This window comes from Cotesia glomerata, linkage group LG10 (genome assembly GCF_020080835.1).
Source record: "Cotesia glomerata isolate CgM1 linkage group LG10, MPM_Cglom_v2.3, whole genome shotgun sequence".
NCBI classification, from domain to species: Eukaryota; Metazoa; Arthropoda; class Insecta; order Hymenoptera; family Braconidae; genus Cotesia; species Cotesia glomerata.
In genome coordinates this window covers 3198768-3220010 of record NC_058167.1, presented here as the reverse complement: position 1 = coordinate 3220010, position 21243 = coordinate 3198768, and the positions used below count along the sequence as shown (strand labels likewise).

Here is a 21243-nt window from a genome sequence, read left to right as displayed (position 1 = left end):
GAAAAATTGCAATGATCTGATAACTAGGGAGATTATTATCAAAAATTATTAATTATATAATAATAATGAAGAAAGAAAATAATTTTCTTCATTAATTACTTTAACAAACAAGAATTTGCACGTGTGTTTATGTTTGAATGGGCGACCGTTATATTTGCGGGGAGAGTAATGGCGATGATTGGATTGTTGGAGGTATTGGTATTAAAAATGATTAATTATATCGTAATAAACATGAAAAATTTTAGTAACTTTAATTATTTGACTTGTAACCCAAAAAAATTTCACGCCAGTTTAATCTTTAACGGTTGACCCTTCAATTCGAGGGAAAAAAAATTGCAATGACCTTTATTCTGGGAGTATTGATATTATATATGATTAGTTATATAAAAATAATTAGGAAAAAAAAAATTGTCTCTATTATGTATCCTAATAATTAAGAAATGGCATGTCCGTTTAATTTTAAACGGTTGGCCTTTCAATTCGCGCGGAAAAAAAAATTGCAATGACCTGTTTGTTGAGGGTATTTGTATTGAATATGCTTAATTATGTAAAACTAATCAAGAATAATAAAAAAATTGTCTTAATTATTGAAGCTTCTTCCCAGGAAATTGCATGTCCGTTTAATTTCGAACGTGTGAACGAAATATTCGCAACGAAATTATAGCTATGATCTGTTGGGTAGGGGGTTCATTACTAAGAAGATCAATTGTGTAATAATTTTGAAGGAATAAAGTAATTCTTATAACTATTGTTAAATTCAACTATTGATGGAATTTAAAACTCAAAAATGATACAGATACTAATGGAACATGAAAAGATAATTTGTCTGACCGTTTATGATAAAGTTAAATGCAAAAATAGTATCAGAGGATTTGTAACTCAAGCTCATAACACTCAATTAAAAGTATTCCGTCTAAGATTTATCTTCACAATATCTAAAATCAGTTACAATATTATTCTAAAAAATTACAAAACTTTTAAATTATATTTTAAAAAAAAAAAACTGATTTTATAACACTTATTATAAAAAATTGGCAGCAAAATGTATATTATAAAACGAATTGTGCTTGAATCTTCGAAGAACTGGCAGTAGTAAAAGAAATAAGCATATTATAGAAATCCTTCATATTAATCTAAAACAAATGGAATGAGAAATCAATTAATAATATGTTTTCTATTATATAATAAAATAATTACATCAACTTACCATATTGTTCCAACAGCCGCAGATTTTTTAAGAATAACCAAAAACAGAGACATTTGAGTCTGTTCTAAAGCTGTAAACTCTTCAGTTTCTTTAAATTTTTTAAAATTTTTAATCACATAATCAATAGCCAATTCCTTCAACTGCTTATCATCGTGACGATCCGCCAAAATCATAATCCGTATCGCATTTTCAAAATTCAGAGTTTTACATAGAGAATATTCGCACATTTGCTTGAGCGATTGAGGACGATACTTGTCAGCTTCGCATCTTTTTTTTATATTTAAGACATCGTGGTTGTCGTCGCTGATCTTTCTTTTTGAATATATTCGCTTCTTAATAATACTTTCGCTCAACATGTACTCATCGTAGACAATCAATTCAATTCCCACGGTCAAAGTCTCATTTTCAATAAATTCATTTTTTTTTTGCAGTAACTCTTCAATTTTTATAAATTGAGAAATTCCGCAACCAACATTTATTCCATTAAATAAGTAATAAAGCCAAGCATCTGATGACTCATTGTAATTCGGACAACCACCTCCAATTTTTTCTTTTTTATGGTTCAATACGAAAAACTTATATTGAGTTTTGACTTTTACACATTGAATTTTTAGCATCAAATTTATCGACAACCATGATTTATTTTTAGATGACTCATCGTCTTTTTTAACCTTCATTTCGAGACACCACAAATCTCTGACTTTCGCACAGTGTGGCCAGAACGTGCTCTTTTCTTACCCCCACTTTGTAGGCCACTCTCATCTGACTACATTGAAAAGCGGTACAAAGTGGGGGTAAAAAAATCGCACGATCTGGCCACACTGCTTTCGCACCAGTCGTGAAAGTAGGAGAGTATATAGCAACATCTTCTTCTGATGCTCTTGCATACTTAATAAATGATGCTATCTCATTAATTTCCCAACTGTAAGTTATTAAGTGTTTTTGACAACTGGATTTACCTGTTGCTACTGTTCTAAGAACTTGACGTTCTCTGGTATCTTCAAACATTTTGTGTTTGTTACAAAAATTTTTAATTGAATAATTAAATTAATATTTAATAATTGTAACTATAAGATTCTGATTATAAATCGATGTGAATAGAGGTTTATTAGAACATGTGCACTTACGACAGCTTTTTAACCCAACTTTTAAGTGAGGTTCTGTACTATTATTATTATTAGTATTATTATTATTATTATTATTACTTACTATTATATGATATGAAAATCGATAGTTGACTGAAATTAGCTTAGTATCGAAATAACTCGAAAACATGGACACTGATTCCTTATTGGTTCAGGATTAGAGCGCGCGAGTATGCGCGCAATTAAAATTCCTAATTAATTATATAATAAAAGTTATAAAAAAAAAGGATTTCGTTAATTTTTAGACCTAATATTTATAAACTGCCTGCCCGTTTAATTTTGCATATATGAACTTCAAATTGCTACGAATAAAAATAATAATAATCAACTTATTGAGAGGATTATTAAAAAAGGTGATTTATTGTATGATAAAAATTATTTAAAAAGAATAATTTTGTTAGACTTAGTATTGAACAAACTGCCCGCCCGTTTAATTTTGCACGGGTTAACTATAAATTGTTAAAAATAAAAATCATAATAATTGACTGACTGAAGGGATTATCATTTCCAATGATTCATTATATACTGATAATTAAGTAAAGATAATAATTTTCTCTATTAATTAGTTTCAGACCAAACGAATTGCACACCGTCCTATTAATGAGGAAAATAATTGCAATGATTAGATAACTGAGGGGATTATTTTAAAAAATGATTAATTATATAAAAATAAAAAAGAAAGAAAATAATTTTCTTAATTAATTAACTTAACAAACAAGAAATTGCACGCCCGTTCATTGTTAAACGGGTATCCGTCCTGTTCGCGGCCAAAACAATTGCAATCATCAGATAATTGGGGAGATTACTATTAAAAATGATTAATTACTTAATAAGAAAAAAAAGGAAAAATTATTTTGTTCGTTAATTAACCTAACAAAATAAAAAATGCACGCGCGCTTATATTTAAACGGGTGACCATTCTGTTCGCGGGCAAAAAAATTGCAATGATCAGATAAATGAGGGGATTAATTTAAAAAATGATTAATTATATAATAATAAAGAAGAAAAAAAAATTTTTTTCATTAATTAACCCAACAAACAAGACATTGCGCGCCTGTTTATTTTCAAACGGATGGCCGTTCTATTCGCGTGCAAAAAAAAATACAATGATCAGATAGGTCGGGTGCTTATTATTAAAAATTATGAATTATATAATAATAAAAAACGAAAAAAATAATTTTATTCATTAATTAACTTAATAAACATGACAATGCACACCCGTTTATTTTTGAACAGATGACCGTTGTATTCGCTGCGGAAATTATTGCAATGATCAGATAATTGGGAGGATTACTGTTAAAAATAATTAATTGTATAATAATAAAGAAAAAATACAGAATTTTCTTTATTAATTACTCAAACAAATAAGAAATTGCACGCCCGTTTATATTTGAACTGGTGACCGTTCAATTCGCGGGAAAAAAAATGCAATGATCAGATATCAGTAGGATCATTATTAAAAGTAATTAATTAGGTCATGATAAAGAAGGAATAAAATAACTTTTTTTATTTTTGTTCTGCCTATGTCACATTTATTTTAATCTTCACTCTTTCAATTTTTAAACTGCGCCATTTTGTAATGAATAATATACCGATTGCATAACCTCTGTAGTTGCCATTTTTTCTAACTCATTCACCATTATTGAATGCTCTCTTAAATAACTTTTTATTTCATCATTCATTTCTTTTAAATCTTCCAACTCGATCACGTATCCTTCTTTCCTTTCCTTCAATACTTCTTCCTTTATCAATATCTGTAATAGATCTTCTACCGTTACCTGATTTTCCTGAATACTCAAGTCACTTTTCATATTTTCGTGATACATTATTTCTGCATTTGAAAAATTATCATTTTGCTCTTTTTCTTCCACTCCTTTTTTCGCTTCAATATCTTCTCTCATTTTTTGAATTTCTGCAATAGGTTCTTGTGTACTTCCAGTTTGTTTATTTTTTTCCTCTCTGTTTTCTTCCACCCATTCAATTTGTTTATAATCTTGTTTTACCGGTTTCGTTATACTCTTGTCACTTTTGTTCGGTGTATTCTCTTTGTTTTCATCATTAAAGATCGTTTCCATGTCTTCGTTCATTTTCTCGTTCTCTTTATTTTCCTCTGCTTCTTTTTCTTTTTTCTTTCTTTTATCTTCTTCCAGACATTTTTTTCTTTTCGGCAGTGATACTTCATTATCTTCCTTCTGCTTTCTCTTTTTTTCTTTTTTCTTTTCTTCTCGTTTTTTTTTTCTTGTCTCTTCTTGTTAACCTCTCTTCTTCACTGTTATTTTGTACACCTAGTATCGCTATATTTTCTGCGACGTTATTTATTTCTATTTCTTCTTCATGTGTGTTTTCTTCATTCTCTATTTCTGATATATTTCCTTCCTCATCTTCACTAGAATCTACCTTTGGGAATGTTATTTGATCTTTCTTTCCATCCATTTCAGCTATCTTTTCTCCACAATTCTTTATCAAATTTAATTTTTCTGGCAAGTTATCAGGATTATCAATTATCCATTCTGACAATACTTTTACATATTCATCTACTACACTTTCTTCCAGCGTCTTTTTCTGGTTTTTTCCTTTTCTTTCTTTCTTCTTCCCGCTCATTCTATCTGCGAACTTTTGTTCCCATGATTTCTTGGGCTTTTTAACCTGAAATCAATTTAATTATTATAATATTTTTTTAGTACCTATAGTGAGTGTGTGTTTTTGTTTGTGTGATTGTTCATGGAAGTTTATTAGTCTTTATATTGTGATGTATGTGTAGTTTTTTTATTTCGAAATGAAGTTTAAAATGATTTTCAAATATTAAAGAAATGAAATATACATGTGTGCAGAAGTGTAAACGTATTATACCTTTAAAGGATTGTGGTTGTGCTGGTGTTTCCACTCCTTCACTACGAACGCATTCCTTTCGCGGTTCATTCGGATTATCAGCTTCACTGGACAGTATTATCTAAAATGAGAAGTTTGTTCATTTTAATTAATCTACTCTTATGAGATATATTATTATTATTATTATTATTATTATTATTATTATTATTACACAGAAAGAAAAATTTCTTGATTGGAGAACAAAATTTTTAGCTCAAGAAAATTTTCGGGTGCCTGAAGGAAGACCAAAGTTGTATTGGCTGAAGTAGAAAATTTTCTTGAAATTCTATTCTTGGTGGGTTATTTTTTCTTGATTCAAATTATCATAAATACTTGATACAATAATTTTTTGTATTTGATCAAGATTTTTAGATACTTTATGAAAGCAGCGCCACCTACTTCAGCAGAGAAAAAAATTTTCACACATTGAGAAAATTTTTCTTTTGAATATTCGATACCCATTTTATGTTATCTGGAGAAAAAAATGATTCAATATTTTTTTATCTTTCCATTTGATATGCTAATCAATAAAAAAATTAACGAAAATTTACTTCATCGAGATTTTCAATTTTTTGGAACAAGAAGCCGAATTTTCTTAAAACAAAAAGATTTTCTCGACTTAAATAAATTTTCTTGGATCAAGATATGTATTTCCTAAAGCAAGAGAATCTCTTTTGTTGAAATAATTTAAATTTCTTGTGTCAAAAAAAAATTTTTTTTACTCAAGAAAATAATTAGAAAGAAAAACATTTTTTTGGGTCAACTGAACCTTATTTCTGTGTACTATTCATTCCGTTTCTTATAGATTACAGATCTTAATACAGGTTTGGTGATTAATTTGAAGTGTGCAGATTATTCCACATTAGGCATGTACGGCTGTAAACCGACTTGTATATTACTGTACTGTATTTACTCTTTATTGTACTTTATTTACCCTTTGCCTAAACTATAGACACAGTGACATGGGGAAACTACAGAAAAAACCCATGTTCGTAATGTCAACTCATTGTTCAGGTAGTCTAAGTACTTAGACTACTCAGCCAATATGACGCTGACATTTTAATTAGATTTAATGTTATCTATATTATTAATTCAGATTTCTAAATTTTTTTTATTAATATCTAGATATTTATTGTAGTTGGAAAATTAGATACGACTTTTGAAGAGTATTTTTAAAGTTCATCACAGACGTTCTTCTTATAATTATCAGATAATCATAAATATTTAAAATTCTTAAAGTTTAAAAATCCCAAAGCTAAAAATTCTATATCAAATTTTTTCTTTAAAATGAATTTTGTTTTAGTTCTGCTACTTTTATACATTGAGGGAATTTAATAAAAAAAACTTAAAAGCATAAAAATTCTCTTTCGACACTATTTATATTCTCATAACTATGACAGAAAATTATATTAAATTTGGTACATTGATTTTATATAAATAATGAAGACAATATATTCACGATGAACTAGTTTTTGTAACAGTTACCATAGTTTTCATTTCCATTATAATAATTTTTGGCTCTGTCTATTTATGAATGATCTTCACATCTTACCCCGAACAAGATAACAACGAAATAAGATGCAAATTAAAATAGATAATAGTAAATCAAAAATTAATAATGGTTCAACAATAATAAATACTGTTTCAAACGTTTGTTAATTACTAAAAATTAATCATTAGTTAAAAATAAATGTTATTTTTTCTTTTATTCATGCGTAATAAGTAAATCAATTGTTTCCAAACAATTAAATTTTTTTAATACTTAATAAAGTCTTTTATTAGTTACGATTCAATAGATTGATATGTAATCGTTTCACTTACACATTCTTATCCTGAGGTAAATTTTTTTTTAACCCTTTTACACAATGAAAGGTCGCTTCGTACAGCTCCCAACTCGAGTTTTCATTATGTTTTCTGTACCTTTTCTGAACAGCAGCCATAGTTTTCGAGTGGTATGAAAAGAGCTGGTGATTTGACTGCTGTTCATAGGTATCCAAATCTTTATGGAATTGTAGCTGATCCCTTGGATACTGTTTCCCAACTTGGAAAATTTCGAGCATTTTCGAAACGGCTGAAACATTCATCAATATATTATTAAAAATAAAATAAATAGTTAAAATTAACGATAAGTATTCGGTTAAGATCTAAAATCTGTTCTTACTATTTCATGAATAAAATCTACGAATGCATGAAATACAAAAAAATAATTATTTTTATTCTTTCACTTCCCGCTATGAAAATCAATAATTAAAAAAAAATTGAAAAGTTCATGATTTCCAAGTTGTGAGAATCGGTTGATTTATTGAAAAGTTACAGCAGTTTGAAAAATCGTGTTTTATCGAATTTTGATAAGACTTTTGAGCTTGGAGAGCTCAAAATAACACATAAATTGTATTTTTGAACTCGAAGAGCTCGAAAACGTCATAAGTGCAATTTTAAGCTCCTAGGTATGGAATTAGCGGGAAGTTGCAGGGATGGCCTTCAGGGTCAACCGTTTTTCTAATTTTTTTTTTGAAAATTTTTCATAATCTGTCCAACTAAACTCGTTTAAGTTATCAGGAAATTAAAAATTGGGAAAACTCTTGCAAATGCTACTAAGCGCAATCAAATCTTTCAAACCGTTCGAAAATATGAGAAACGTATACACACACACATACACTCATCCACACCAACACAAACACATATCCATACACTTATAAACACCGTGAAATCCTCTCGAGAATAGAAAGAATAGCTTCCTAGGACTTTAAACGAAGAAATTGAATAAAATATTAAATTGATTGACTTTAACTACTGAAAGTTAAAAATTTATTGAAAAGTTTATTTTGATCAAATTTTATCATTATTTTAATTTCAAAGACATTACAATCTTGCAAACAAATCGAATGTAAAAAAAAAATCTACAATTTTGAAAACAATTAAAAAAAGTTATATCCATCCAAATTATAAATTTATAACCACAATTTGATAGTTTTTATAACATCAACAATCAATATTTTCTTTTTATTCACTGATGAAAATCTTTAGGTATTAATCAATACATTTCTCTGATTATTTTTACTAGTAATATTATTAATACAATATTAATAAAATAGTATTATTAATTTTAATAAAATTTATTCATACCATTTACTTACTTTTTTAATATCTTCAGACACAAATGAAATATCTGTTATTCTATTTTAAAACACTTTCAAAATAAATTATTAATAATTTTAAAATAATTTTATTTCAATTAAACAACACATAAAAAATTAGCGAACACACAAACAACACCGTAACAAATAACAAAGACATTTGTTGACGTGAGAAACTGACGATCGCGTTGTCTTAGCGTCCGCCGTCACCCGACCCCCACCAGCGACTCTGTCGATTCAACAATAAGACTGATTTCCAAAATTATAAATTCTTATGAAATTATTTTAAACTTTTTTTTTTTTATGAATTTTAATATTTTTATACTTGAGTTACAATATGCATCCAAGTAATAATATACATAGTATTTATGAATTAATTTATACATACATTTATGTTTTATGGGAATCTCATTTTCATCGATTTAGAGTAATTATACGTAGTATAAAAGTTCCGAATAAAAAATGGGGCATAGAGAATATATATGATAGAAATATTTTATTGCGAATTACAAAAATATTGTACTATCACATAATACAATGAATAATTTCAGAAAAATCAATCATGAAAATTAAATTAATCCGGGAAAATAGAAGATGGGAAAAGGGGGGAGAGGGGCTGACCAATCTCAAATAAACAAAGTAGTTTATAATTTCTGGAATATAGCGGTTGTGAAAGCGTCTGAAGCCTATGTTAAAATAGTTAATATAATATTATGGCATTTTAAATATTTATATTATTATTCCAATTATGGAGTACGGGGATTATTGTTATCATCGCAATAAAGTTATATATAAGGATAACAGAATTAGTAAAGTGAAAGTAAAAAAGAACATGTAAATATATACTTAGTAACCGTCTAATGTATATACAATTATTATATGTTTGCGATTAACTTGACACTTATGATGAAAATATATTTTTCCGAAATTGTGAAATAATTTATGAAAATTAAGTTAGCCGACATTTAAAAATTTTTATAATTTTTTTTTATTGAAAAAATCATTACAAAAAAATAAAAAAAAATATTGCACGTCTAAAAAACTTCAAAAACTGTAAGTGCAATTTTAAAAAAAATTTTTTTGTTTTAATTTGAGTATTAAAAAAAAATCAAAAAATTTAGAACGTCGGCTAACTTTAATGACATAATAATTTAAATTCTACCGTCTGACTAAATCTGGTTTATTCCACTGTAAGTAATAGTCTCTGGCCGAATTTCAGGAGTTTTACTGACATTTATTCAAGTTACACTGATAAAAGAGTTAACTTGACATAAAAGAAATCATCTTGAACCAAAAATACCATTTTGATGATAAATGAATTTCTGAAATTAATTGAAAACCCTTTTGACCCAAGAAAAATTTAGTTACGTTCATTGAATTAATAAAGTCACACACTCAATAAATCAAAATCTAAGTTACCCGTTTATTTGTGCCTGTTTATAATAAGTGAGCAAATCTGTGTACCCGGAAAAATGATCAGGACTGATCAGACCTGTTCATATCTGATCAGGCCTGAAATTAGACCTGAGCAGGCCTGTTCATGTATGATCAGGCCTGAAATTATACCTGATCAGACCTGTTCATGCCTGTTCATGTCTGAAGCATTAAATACGCTCAGACCTGATCAGACCTGTTCATGCCTGCTCATGTCTGTTCATGTCTGAAGCGTTAAATTCGTTCAGACCTGATCAGACCTGTTCATGCCTGCTCATGTCTGTTCATGTCTGAAGCGTTAAATCCGTTCAGACCTGTTCATGCCTGCTCATGCCTGTTCATGTCTGAAGCATTAATACGCTCAGACCTGATCAGACCTGTTCATGCCTGCTCATGTCTGTTCATGTCTGAAGCGTTAAATACGTTCAGATCTGATCAGACCTGTTCATGCCTGCTCATGTCTGTTCATGTCTGAAGCCTTAAATACGCTCAGACCTGATCAGACCTGTCCATGTCTGATATCTAGCCAACACTGAGAGACAATTTTATTTAATAGTAATGAAATTTTATTACTATTTAATAAAACGTTTATTTGGCTAATCCCAAATAAAAATTTATTAAATATTAATTAAATTTCCTTAAATACTAATAAATGTTTCTTAGTATGTAATGAATATTTATCTACATGTAATATAAAAGAAAATTCATTAATCAACTAACTAACAAGTATTGATCAGTAATTAATTGAATAAATAATTAAGTAAAATTGAATTTTGTCGGAACTAGATATTGAAATACAAAGTCTACAACTGTTGTTATCCGAGTGGATGTTAATTTTTATGCACTTAAATTTAAAAATTTCACAAATGAATCGATAAGAGTTAGACATTATTTAATAAAATGAAAACAGAAGCAGAAAACCAGACAATGTAGGGACGCATTTGTTAAAAATAAAGACTATGATTTCATAAATTCAATCGAATATTTATTTATTTTTATTATTTAAAATCTCTACATGTGATTCGTCATGAAGTAAACAAATAGGTTAGATTAGATTAGATTTATTCATTTTATACCAAGGCCTAATTGGCCGAATGGCAAATTTATACATATATATGTTAAAACTACATAAAATACAATATTAACTAAAAAGATGATGAAAAAATAATACACAGATTAAGTAAAAAATCAGACACAGAATATATAAATAAATATTAGAATTATAATACACGATTTAACTTATTCATCAAGTAATAAAATACATGATTTATAATACATGATTTAACCAATTTACTAAATAACAGTTTACATGAGAGTTCTGAACAATATTAAATATCTAGTTTAAATAAATAGTCATAGATTTTATTTTTGAAAATATCTAAGTTTGAGGAATCAGTAATATCAGATGGTAGCTCCTCCCATAATCGTATAACAGTAATTACAAAAAGAGTTTTCATATTGTGTTGTTGCATAATTAGGCAATTTAAAATTTAAATTATTTTTCTTAGCCGCCAATCTTTCTGAGCGCCTTACATCATCATTATCAATGAACAGTTCTCGTAAATAATTTGGTTCACCAGTCACTAAAAGCTTATAAAAATAACATGCTGCAAAGTAAATGCGACGACTTTTAATAGACAGCCAACCAAGTTCACGTCTGTACGGGGTAATATGTTCAGCACGTTTTAAGCCATAAATAAAGCGAACAGCTGAATTTAAAGCACGCTGTAGCTTGCAATCATTATCATAAGTTGAATTCATCAAAACTATAGAGCAGTAATCAATTAAAGGTAGAATAGTTGCAGAGACTAATAGTTTTTTAATATCAACAGTATAAATATTTTTACGTAATTTTAAACTATATAAAGTTGAGTTTATTTTGCTGACAGTTTTGAGATATGACAGTTCCAGGACAAGTTACATGATAAGTGAAGGCCCAGACATTTTGTAGACTCTGTATAGGGTAAAAGCCACACCATCAACAATGATAGGTGGTAAGCCTTCACGCTGGAGCGCTTTTACTCTATTATTAGATCCTAATAGCATAGCCTTAGTTTTTAAGAGATTAACTTCAAGGCCATTTACTCTAGCCCATTCTACAACCGCGAGGGCATCAATATTCATCAGTCTCACTGCATCATGTAATTGGTAAGGATAAAAGTGAATATAGATGTACGTGTCATCGGCATATAAACCATATCGGCTATACATAAGCCGCTTAGTAACTAAGTTCATGACTAGAAGGAATAAAATCGGACCAAGGACCGATCCTTGAGGAACGCCGGACGAAGTTTCCAAAACCAACTGGTACCCCTTGTTCATTCACTACTGACTGACTTCTGTTCGTGAGATATGAAAAGAACCAATTTATTGTATCATAAGAAAAGCCTAGCTCAACCAAGGTCTTCAAAATAACCTTTGGATTCACATAATCAAACGCCTTAGTTAAATCGAAAAAGAACTAAAAGCGTCAATTTATTATCATCTATTGCTTTACTAACATCATCCACTAGTTTTAACAGAGCTGGTTGTGTTCCATGATGTTTTCTGAAACCAGACTGAAACTTGTCAAGTAGTTCATTAGTCTCAAGATAATTCATCATTTGATTGGCTATTAATCGTTCAAATACTTTGCTTAAATGAGATGTATTAGCTATTGGACGAGTATCGGAGAGTGTACGCGGGGGTGAGATTTTATTCAAGGGGATAATAAAGATCATTTTCCAATTTTGCGGAAATATACCTGTTTCAAGCGACCTGTTAAAGAGAGCTGTAAGAAATATAGAAATTTGAGGGATATGATTTTTAAGCCAGCGGAGATCTAACCCATCAGGACTCTTTCCCTTAGATTTACTAAGCGTTAGATGCAACGCCTTGGTAACCTCAACTATATCAATTTTAGACCACGTGAAGGAGCATGTAACTTGACTACTACATAACAATTGCAGCGAGTTGATATAATCAAGATCACAAGGCAGATGCTTCCTTACTATATTAGCAAAGTAATTATTTAGATCAGAAGCATTAAAATGTTTCAAAGGAGAGGAGTCAGATCTTTTAACTAGTCCTAAATGTTTTAATTTACCCCAAATATTAGTTCCTTGAGGAAGATTTGTTAGTACATTCTTCAAATAATTTTCTCTCGCACTGTTAATTTCTATCTTTAGCTCTTTCCTAATTGACCTGTACACTGAAGTAGTTTAATGTCGTTGTTTCTTTTTGCACGCTTATATGTAGAATCACGATTTTACATTTTTCTTTAAGCTCATTTGTCATCCACGGATTTCGGGCTCTCACTATTTTACGTGATTGAAGGGGAGCAAATTCATCGAGTGAAGCAATAACATTCGAATGTAATTATTGTATTAAATGATTGGGATCGGATGTTTCTAATAATTCCTTGTCTATATTTAGCGACTGCATGATAGAATTACACAAGGCATTATAGTTGGAGTCAGAGAAACGCCTAAAGGTAACAATCTTATTAAATTTTTTGGAAGTTTCAAAAACATATTCACAAATTAAATAATCATGCCCACTTATAAACGGTTGTTGAGACTTATGATAATTACCCAGTTTACATCGATTATCTAATAAAACAACATCAAGCCACGAATCTTTATTATTTGAGTGATGAGTAGCTTCATAAGGAACACAATACAGAGACATTTCCGAAATAAATGTTTTAAATGATTAGAAACATACGAAGACTCTAATAGGTCACAATTAAGATCACCTGTAATAATAAGATTTTTATAATTAGGCATTAACTTTGAAATAACCTCAAAAAATTCATTTAAAAGATTGCCTTGAGGCCTTCTATAGATCACTGCCAGTAAAAGATGACAATTTGAGACAGAAACAACATCTATAATTAAATATTCTGGTTGATTAATATGATCCGTAACAGAGACATGGAGTATCTTAGATTTTAATGATTTATGGACCAAACAAGCAACACCTCCACCCATGAACACTCGTCCTGTTTTTGGATTAATTAGATTGCGATCTCTCCTAAATATTGTATAATCATCTAAGCAAAACACTGAATAGTCATGCACCGGCTTCAACCAAGTTTCAGTCAGTGCAATAACATGTGGCTTAGTCTCTGCAACTAAATCTAAGAATTGAGCAATATGACCATTGAAACTATTTATATTAAAACTTAAAAGCTTAATTGACGTAGATTTATTATCGTTAATATTGGTTAAATCAGCATGGCGTTATTCAAGGTTATCTAAGTCTAGATCAGAACAAATTTTAATTTTTAAGGAATTCTCATCCTTTTTGACATAAATAGACCCATTTTGCACCCAGATATACTTAAAGTGTAGATTCTTGGCCTTATGTTTAGTATTTAATAACAGTTTGTGTGTATCTACACTTAAAAATTCATTAATATAAATATTTCCCTGATACGAATCACCAACAATCTGAGGAAAAACATTTTTAATGAATAAATTTCTTAATTTCTTTCTAGAGTCAATAATATGATCCCGAACTTGTTGTGACTTCATCTTAAGTATAAACGAGTGCAACTTGGGTTTACTTCTTACATTTTCTATATTACTATTGTTATTAATACTATCAGTTTTTTGTTTTTTATCTATTTTTCGAATAGTTAAAATGTCTGATATTAAATTAGAAATATTTAGCACTTCAAAGACTCCTGATGCAATCTCTAATGATGACAAACTTTCCGTAACACAATCCGGGATACCAGTGATAATTAATTCAGATGAAACTCGTGTATTTGTCGAAGAAGTTAATAAATCCTGATTTACTGAGCAACTTGATTTGAGTGAGGCCATTTGATCAGCTAACGTCTTAGCCTTTATTGTATTCAAATTCGTATCTTCTCTAAGTTCTTCTAAAGCAGTAACCAATTTTGAGATTTTATCAGTATTTGCTAGTACATTTGTGTTTATACTCGCTAACTCTACTTTTGTCGCAGATTGTTCTTCTTGAATACTATTCAAGCGCTTGTTAAAGTCGTCAATCTTCGATGACAACAATTTGAATTCTGTAGCGAGAGACGGAATTTGTGCGACCGATTGCATGACTAAGGTCAATTTGTCATCAGCTGACAATGATGACCAATCCGAAGGAAGAGGATTCACAGCAGCTGTACTTGCGGAGGCACTGACCACAGTCGCATTACCTTCAACAGAATTTGAATGAATAGTCGCCATTGACGATTTTTCAGAATTTGATAGAAACACTGAGTCGCTGACAGGAGATTCTGAGCACTGAGGAGAGATTGGCGAAGTGACACTTGATTTCTGTCTTGATCTACTATTTTGAGATGAATTATCCGTTGACTGTGCAGATTTAAAACTCGAATTTGATGAGTTATTAGAGGTTACTGATCTTAAGGAATCAAGACGAGTTTTAATGGTTTTAGACTTGGTATTATCTTTATTTCCTAACGAACTTAGTAGATAACCAAATTTTTGTCTACAACAGTCATCCTTAGCTCTTGACTTTATGTAATCACATGCACAACTACGATGAAAAGATTTACTACAAGTGTCACATGTGAACGGTGTTTTAAGAGAGGATTTGCATCTATAACAAGCATCATATAGAAATGACATAACTGATCAACTAACATAAATAAATATAGTTGTCAGTAATTTATTGCGTTAATTTGAAGACATGAGTTTTATTTCAGACAAATCATGTAAACAAACATGAAACCAAGTAGAAAACATATACAAATGTGCCTGTCACTAACACTAGCACAGCAATAGAAAATGTAAACAGACCTCTCCACATTGATACTTGGTAGTGCAATACACACTTAAAATGTCTTGCTGACAATTTACACACTGAAGAATAACACTGTAGATGATGCGTCAAATAATTGCGCAGAAAAAATACCAAAACTTAACCATAAAACCTTCTTGAAAATTTACAATTCATTTTAATCACTAAAAATCTATTTAATAAAAGGCTAGATTGTGCAACTTTATATGCCAGTCTGATGCACAAAATTTTATGTTATAAAAAACACTAAAAAATCAAAATTAACACTTAATACTAGCCAACACTCAACTAAAATTTCAGTAAGAATAAAATAGTACGATGCTTATAGCTCAGGCATTTATACTACTATCTACTAGGTTAGGTTAGGATGTCTTGTTAAAAATCTTAATACTATTTATTAAAAGACTTTACTGTGAAAATATATTTGAATATATTATAATTAATTGATGAATATTAATTTTTTTTTTTTTTTGAGATTATTTCTTTTAATGACTTAATATTCGTATTAATGACAGCAAACGAAAGCGTCGTTCGTGGTTATTTTAATAAACACATATTAGTATTTAAGAAAATTTTATTAAATACTTATGAAATTTTATTAAATACTAATATAATTTTATTTATATGAAATATAATTTTATTAATATTAACTAAATTTTTTTTAATGTCCAAATAAACTGTTTTATTACTATTAAATAAAATTCTCTCAGTGTAGAACCATATGTTAATGGAGCGAAAAAATACATAGCCGTTCCGAATAAATCACTGTAATATATGATTAATTATTAATAATTAATAAATTAGGTATAGAACTCCGTTAACTATAAGGATAAATCATGTATAAAATTTGAATTACTTGAAGTAGCTCGAAAGATACTCTCAAGTTAAGATGAATCATTTGGTCAAGAGGTAAAGTGTCAGTCTGAAGAGCGCGAGGTGTACGGTTCGAATCCCCGTCGGCACCGATTTTTTTTTTTTTTATGGACCTGATCGAGTCAGACATGAACAGATCTGATCAGACCTGAACATGCCTGGCCAGGTCTGGATCAGACCCGGTCATTTTCATACCTGATCAGACCTGAAGACTCATGCCTGTTCATGTCTGATCAGATCTGATCATTTTTCCCGGGTAGCTCAAAGAAATTAATTGGTTAAATATTGGCTGACGTCATTAAATATACAGCTAATTGCAATTTTTTTGCATTTTTTTTCGTTAAGTTGATCAAGTAAAACCCTCAATAGATCAAAATCTAAGTTACCCGTTTATTTATTTATGCCCGTTTATTCATACCCGTTTATTGTATCTGAATTGTTAGTCGTTTATTGTTACTGAATTGTTATACATGTTTAGCTATTGATAATATTATTTATTATAATGAAAAATTTAGAGTTCACTCGTACAGCTTTAAATGTAAAAGTGACAAATATTGTACTGAGTATTGAATGTTTCAGTTAGCGAAATTGCAGGTCTCATAAGTAACGAAATCTGCCTATTTTATAAACATAACCAATCGAATTGAAAAATTTATTTTAAACAAATGACAATCGAATAGAATAAATTTATTTACAATAAAAATTCATTTTTTCTAAGTAAAAAAATATAGATTCCGAATAAGTAATCACCAACATATCATGTACTAAAACCTTCTCCAAAACACGCTACATCTTATGGTATATTATTCCGATCGGTTCAATAGTTTTCACAGTATAACCGGACAAAAAGACCAGTTCGCCATTTATTAGTATATATAATAATAATAAATTAAGAAGATGATGGGGCTACATGACACGAGCGGAAAAGTTAATCGAGTAATCGTTAAAAGCTTACAAATAATCTAGATATATTTTTGGTTAAACTCAACTGATCTATCATTATTTTTAATCTATTTTTAACTTCCCGTTAAAAATCTCAGATTTTTAAAAATCGGGAAGTTATTGTTTTCATCAAGTTTTATAAAAATCTAGTTTTCATCAGATCTCAACGTTTTAAGGTCATAGGAAGCTTCCCGAAGAGCTCAAAAGCATACAAAAGCTATATTTTTGAGCTCAAAATAATACACAAATTGTATTTATGAGCTCGAAGAGCTCTAAAACGTCATAAGTGCAATTTCAAGCGTTTAGGTATAGAATTAGCGGGAAGTTGCAGGGATGGCCTTCAGGGTCAACCGTATTCCTAATTTTTTTTTTAATCTATTAATAAAATATATTGATTTAATCATTTGCTGATTTAATGTTTGCTGTAATTCTGCCAAACATGAGGTTTATATCATTAAAAAAATAACTTTCTTAGGTCATCAAATTTTCCGACCGTGACGTTTGTTTAGTAACAAAAAAGTGTTCATTTTAATAATTTGAATATTTATCGGTTCAGTTTAATTTTGTTAAAATTATTCAGTATTTTTACAGAAGCAATTCCGTTAATAAAACTTAATGTCGAGTCTCTTACATATATGGTATCTGCACTGATAAAAAAAATTGACTTGACTCAAGAGCCAAACTCCTGAACCAAGAATTCAATTTTGAAGAAAATGATTTTCTTGAGTCAAGAGAATAATTTCTTGATTCAAGAAAATTTTCTTGGACCAAGAATAATTTCTTAACTGAAGAATTCATTCTCTCGACTTAAGAAAATCATTTTCTTCAAAATGGAATTCTTAGTTCAAGAGTTTGTCTCTTGAGTCAAGCCAATTTTTTTATCAGTGTGTAATTGTCGATTTACAAAACGAAAAAATTCTGAGCTCACAATGTTGGGGTTCTATAATGAGAAAACTGATACTAACTCCACTAAAGTGTAAAATTTGACTTTTTTTTTAAACCTCGTTCAAGATTATAACTTTTTATTTACTGCTTCAAGTTTTTTTTTTCTAAATTCAAACCGTATTTTTTAAAAAAATAAATTTCTTTCTTCAATATAATTGAGTCATAGAACAATAAATTGAGATTTTTTGAAAGAAGAAAATTTTCATAAATCGAAACATTTTTTTCATTATATTTGCACCAATAGTTTAAACTTTCTGTCCTGTTTTGTGGGAAAAAAGCGTGATGTACTTTTATGGAAAAACATATGCAAAAAATGAACAGTTTGACATTTGCACAAACCTTCTCGCAGACAGTTATACAAAATTTAAACTTTTGGTTACAATTATGATGAAAATTGTACTTGTCTGCGGGAAAAGTAGGATATCCCAATTCGCGTGTTTGCCACCCTTGTCATTGGCTCGAGAAGCAATTTTACAAGCGGGTTGGAATATCTTACTTTCCTCTTAAGGTACGTAAAAAACATTTTATTATGCAAGAAAAATTATAAGTTAAACGTTTTATTTTACTAAAGTTAAGGTTTTTTTTTTTTTTTTTTTATAGATATTACAGCTGCTTCTATAAGAAGTATCCAGGAAAAGACCACTGCACCGGAACGCTGATCTGGGAAGATGGATTATTTAAAGAGTCTCAACCTCACGACTGTCGTAAAAATCCATTATTCAAAAAGATGCGACAGTTTCGACAATTACTGAAAGAAAAATGTTATCCTGGATGTAATAAAAAGAAAATCTACAAAAAAGTTGCTCTATTGTGAGTAACGTACACAAACGCATATTTATACGCACACACAACTCCTTTACATATATATGAGCGTCGTGACACACTGCTAAAAAAGTTGATTCAAAAGATAAAATCTTGAACCAAAATTACTATTGTAAAGAAAATGATTTTTTGAGTCGAAACAAAAAGTTATTGGCTGAAAAATTTATCCTCTTGACTCATGAAAATCATTTTCTTAAAAACGTTTTCTTGGTTTAAGATTTTATCTTTTGAATCAAATTTGCTTTTCTATCAATGCATTCCCCTGATTCAGAAAGATGATTTGAAATGATTACCTTCATGTTAATTGTATATCTATATATTATTCGAATTCGATGAATTTAAATCATTTTCAAATCATTTTAAATTATTTCAAATTAGATTTTTTAATCAGGGTCATAGACTTACATGTAACGCTCATATGCATATATCTTAATGTAAGGAGCACATTCAGACACACAGACTTACAGAGATCTTAATGCAAATATTTTAATGAACTGTCGAAGCTGACATTTGCAAATATTAATAATTTCCTTTATAATCTAGATGCCCAGAAGCCGCAGTGGTCATGCCGTACAAATCGATACAAAGCACTCTGAAGCGTTGGACAAGTTCGTCAGTAACTTACCCAAAGATCACAAATGGGATCCAGGAGCTGTATAGTGTAATGATAAAGGATGAGTATCAAGATTTGCTTGAGTATAGCGGTGGAAGACTTGAAGTCGACCTCATCAAAGAAAAAGACAGCACTGCACTTCTTATATGGGATCCGCAATACGCGGTTCAATTTACAAGCTATGAACTGCTATGCGGTGATGGTACTTTTTCTCGGTATCCGGATATCGCACCGAAGAAAGTCACAAAACACCATCAACTGTACGTTATCCACGCCATATGGGAAAACACGGTAATATTATTTGTAGTGTGTGTGTGTGTGTGTGTGTGTGTGTGTGTGTGTGTGTGTGTGTGTGTGTGTGTGTGTGTGTGTGTGTGTGTGTGTGTGTGTGTGTGTGTGTGTGTGTGTGTGTGTGTTTTTTATCTTAGGGGGGGGAATCCTTCTTACGGATTCCAGGCATAGCTGTTCGGCCTGGATATGTGGCGACTCGACGCAGCGTCATACTAAAACTCGTCGCTAACGCCCCTACCCACTAAACCCTAAACCCCTTTTCTTCTTTCCTCTAATCCCTCATGGAAACCGCCGTCAGGCATTACTTCCTGAGGGGAGGATCTAGCTACTGCTATTCCTTCTGGTGGCTAAGGTGTTATTTTTCCTTCCTTCTAGTTTCTGTCATTTGCCCTTTTTCTTTCAATGGAACGCAGCTCTGTAAGCACTTCGGTGGTAAACGTGCTTGTGGCGTACCAGGCAGCTTCGGATGACAGCATTTCTTCTACTATTGACTCTGGTGTGATTTTCTTGTTCAGGATCTTCTCTAACTCATCACGCTGTGGGTTAAAACGAGGGCACTCAAAGAAAACGTGCTCCACATTTTCAGCAACTCTTGGGCAAGACGGACACTCTGGGGAATTATCGTGCTTAAAGCGATAAAGGTACTCCCGGAAACAGCCGTGTCCTGACAACATCTGGGTCAGATAGTAGTTGGCCTCGCCGTGATTCCGGTTAAGCCAAACGTCAATCCTTGGTATGAGACGGTGTGTCCATCTCCCTGTTGTCGCGGCGTCCCACTGCGATTGCCATCGCGCGATGCTGTTCTGCCGTTCTTTAGCTCTGAGTTCCTCGGCACTTTGTGCGGTTGTCCTCTTTCGTTGGTAAAGGTTACGTCTTTCCTCAGCTAGGACTCTGAGCGGCAAAATTCCGGAAATGACACACACTGCTTCCTCTGATATTGTTCGAAAGGCGCTGGCTACTCTTAGCGCGCTCAGTCGGTAAACTGGACATGCTTTCCTCCATGATTCTTGGATCTCAAGTGCGTCGGCCCAAATGGATATACCATATGTGAGGACCGATGTAACTACTGATGATAGCAATGACCTCCTTGTCTGCTTCGGGCCACCGATGTTGGGCATCAATCGTACTAGGTTGGCTACTACTGCTGATGCTTTGGTGGTCACGTGTTCAACTTGTTGTTTAAAGTTAAGTCGGGCA

The 21243-nt window shown here is 30.7% G+C and overlaps 2 protein-coding genes across 2 annotated transcripts; both read right to left on the bottom strand.

The window, feature by feature from the left end:
* Nucleotides 1-1039: 1039 nt before the first annotated feature.
* On the bottom strand, nt 1040-8137 carry LOC123272744. The gene is made up of 4 exons (XM_044739733.1): nt 8125-8137; nt 6566-6584; nt 1208-2031; nt 1040-1133 (listed from the first exon to the last, which is right to left on the bottom strand). Coding segments are annotated over exons 3-4 (678 nt in total). The 5' UTR covers nt 1885-2031; nt 6566-6584; nt 8125-8137; the 3' UTR covers nt 1040-1132.
* On the bottom strand, nt 4534-5296 carry LOC123272745 (protein MNN4-like). The gene is made up of 2 exons (XM_044739734.1): nt 5203-5296; nt 4534-4998 (listed from the first exon to the last, which is right to left on the bottom strand). The coding sequence occupies exons 1-2, from the start codon at nt 5269-5271 to the stop codon at nt 4534-4536; spliced, it is 534 nt and encodes a 177-aa protein (XP_044595669.1). The 5' UTR covers nt 5272-5296.
* Nucleotides 8138-21243: the final 13106 nt, after the last annotated feature.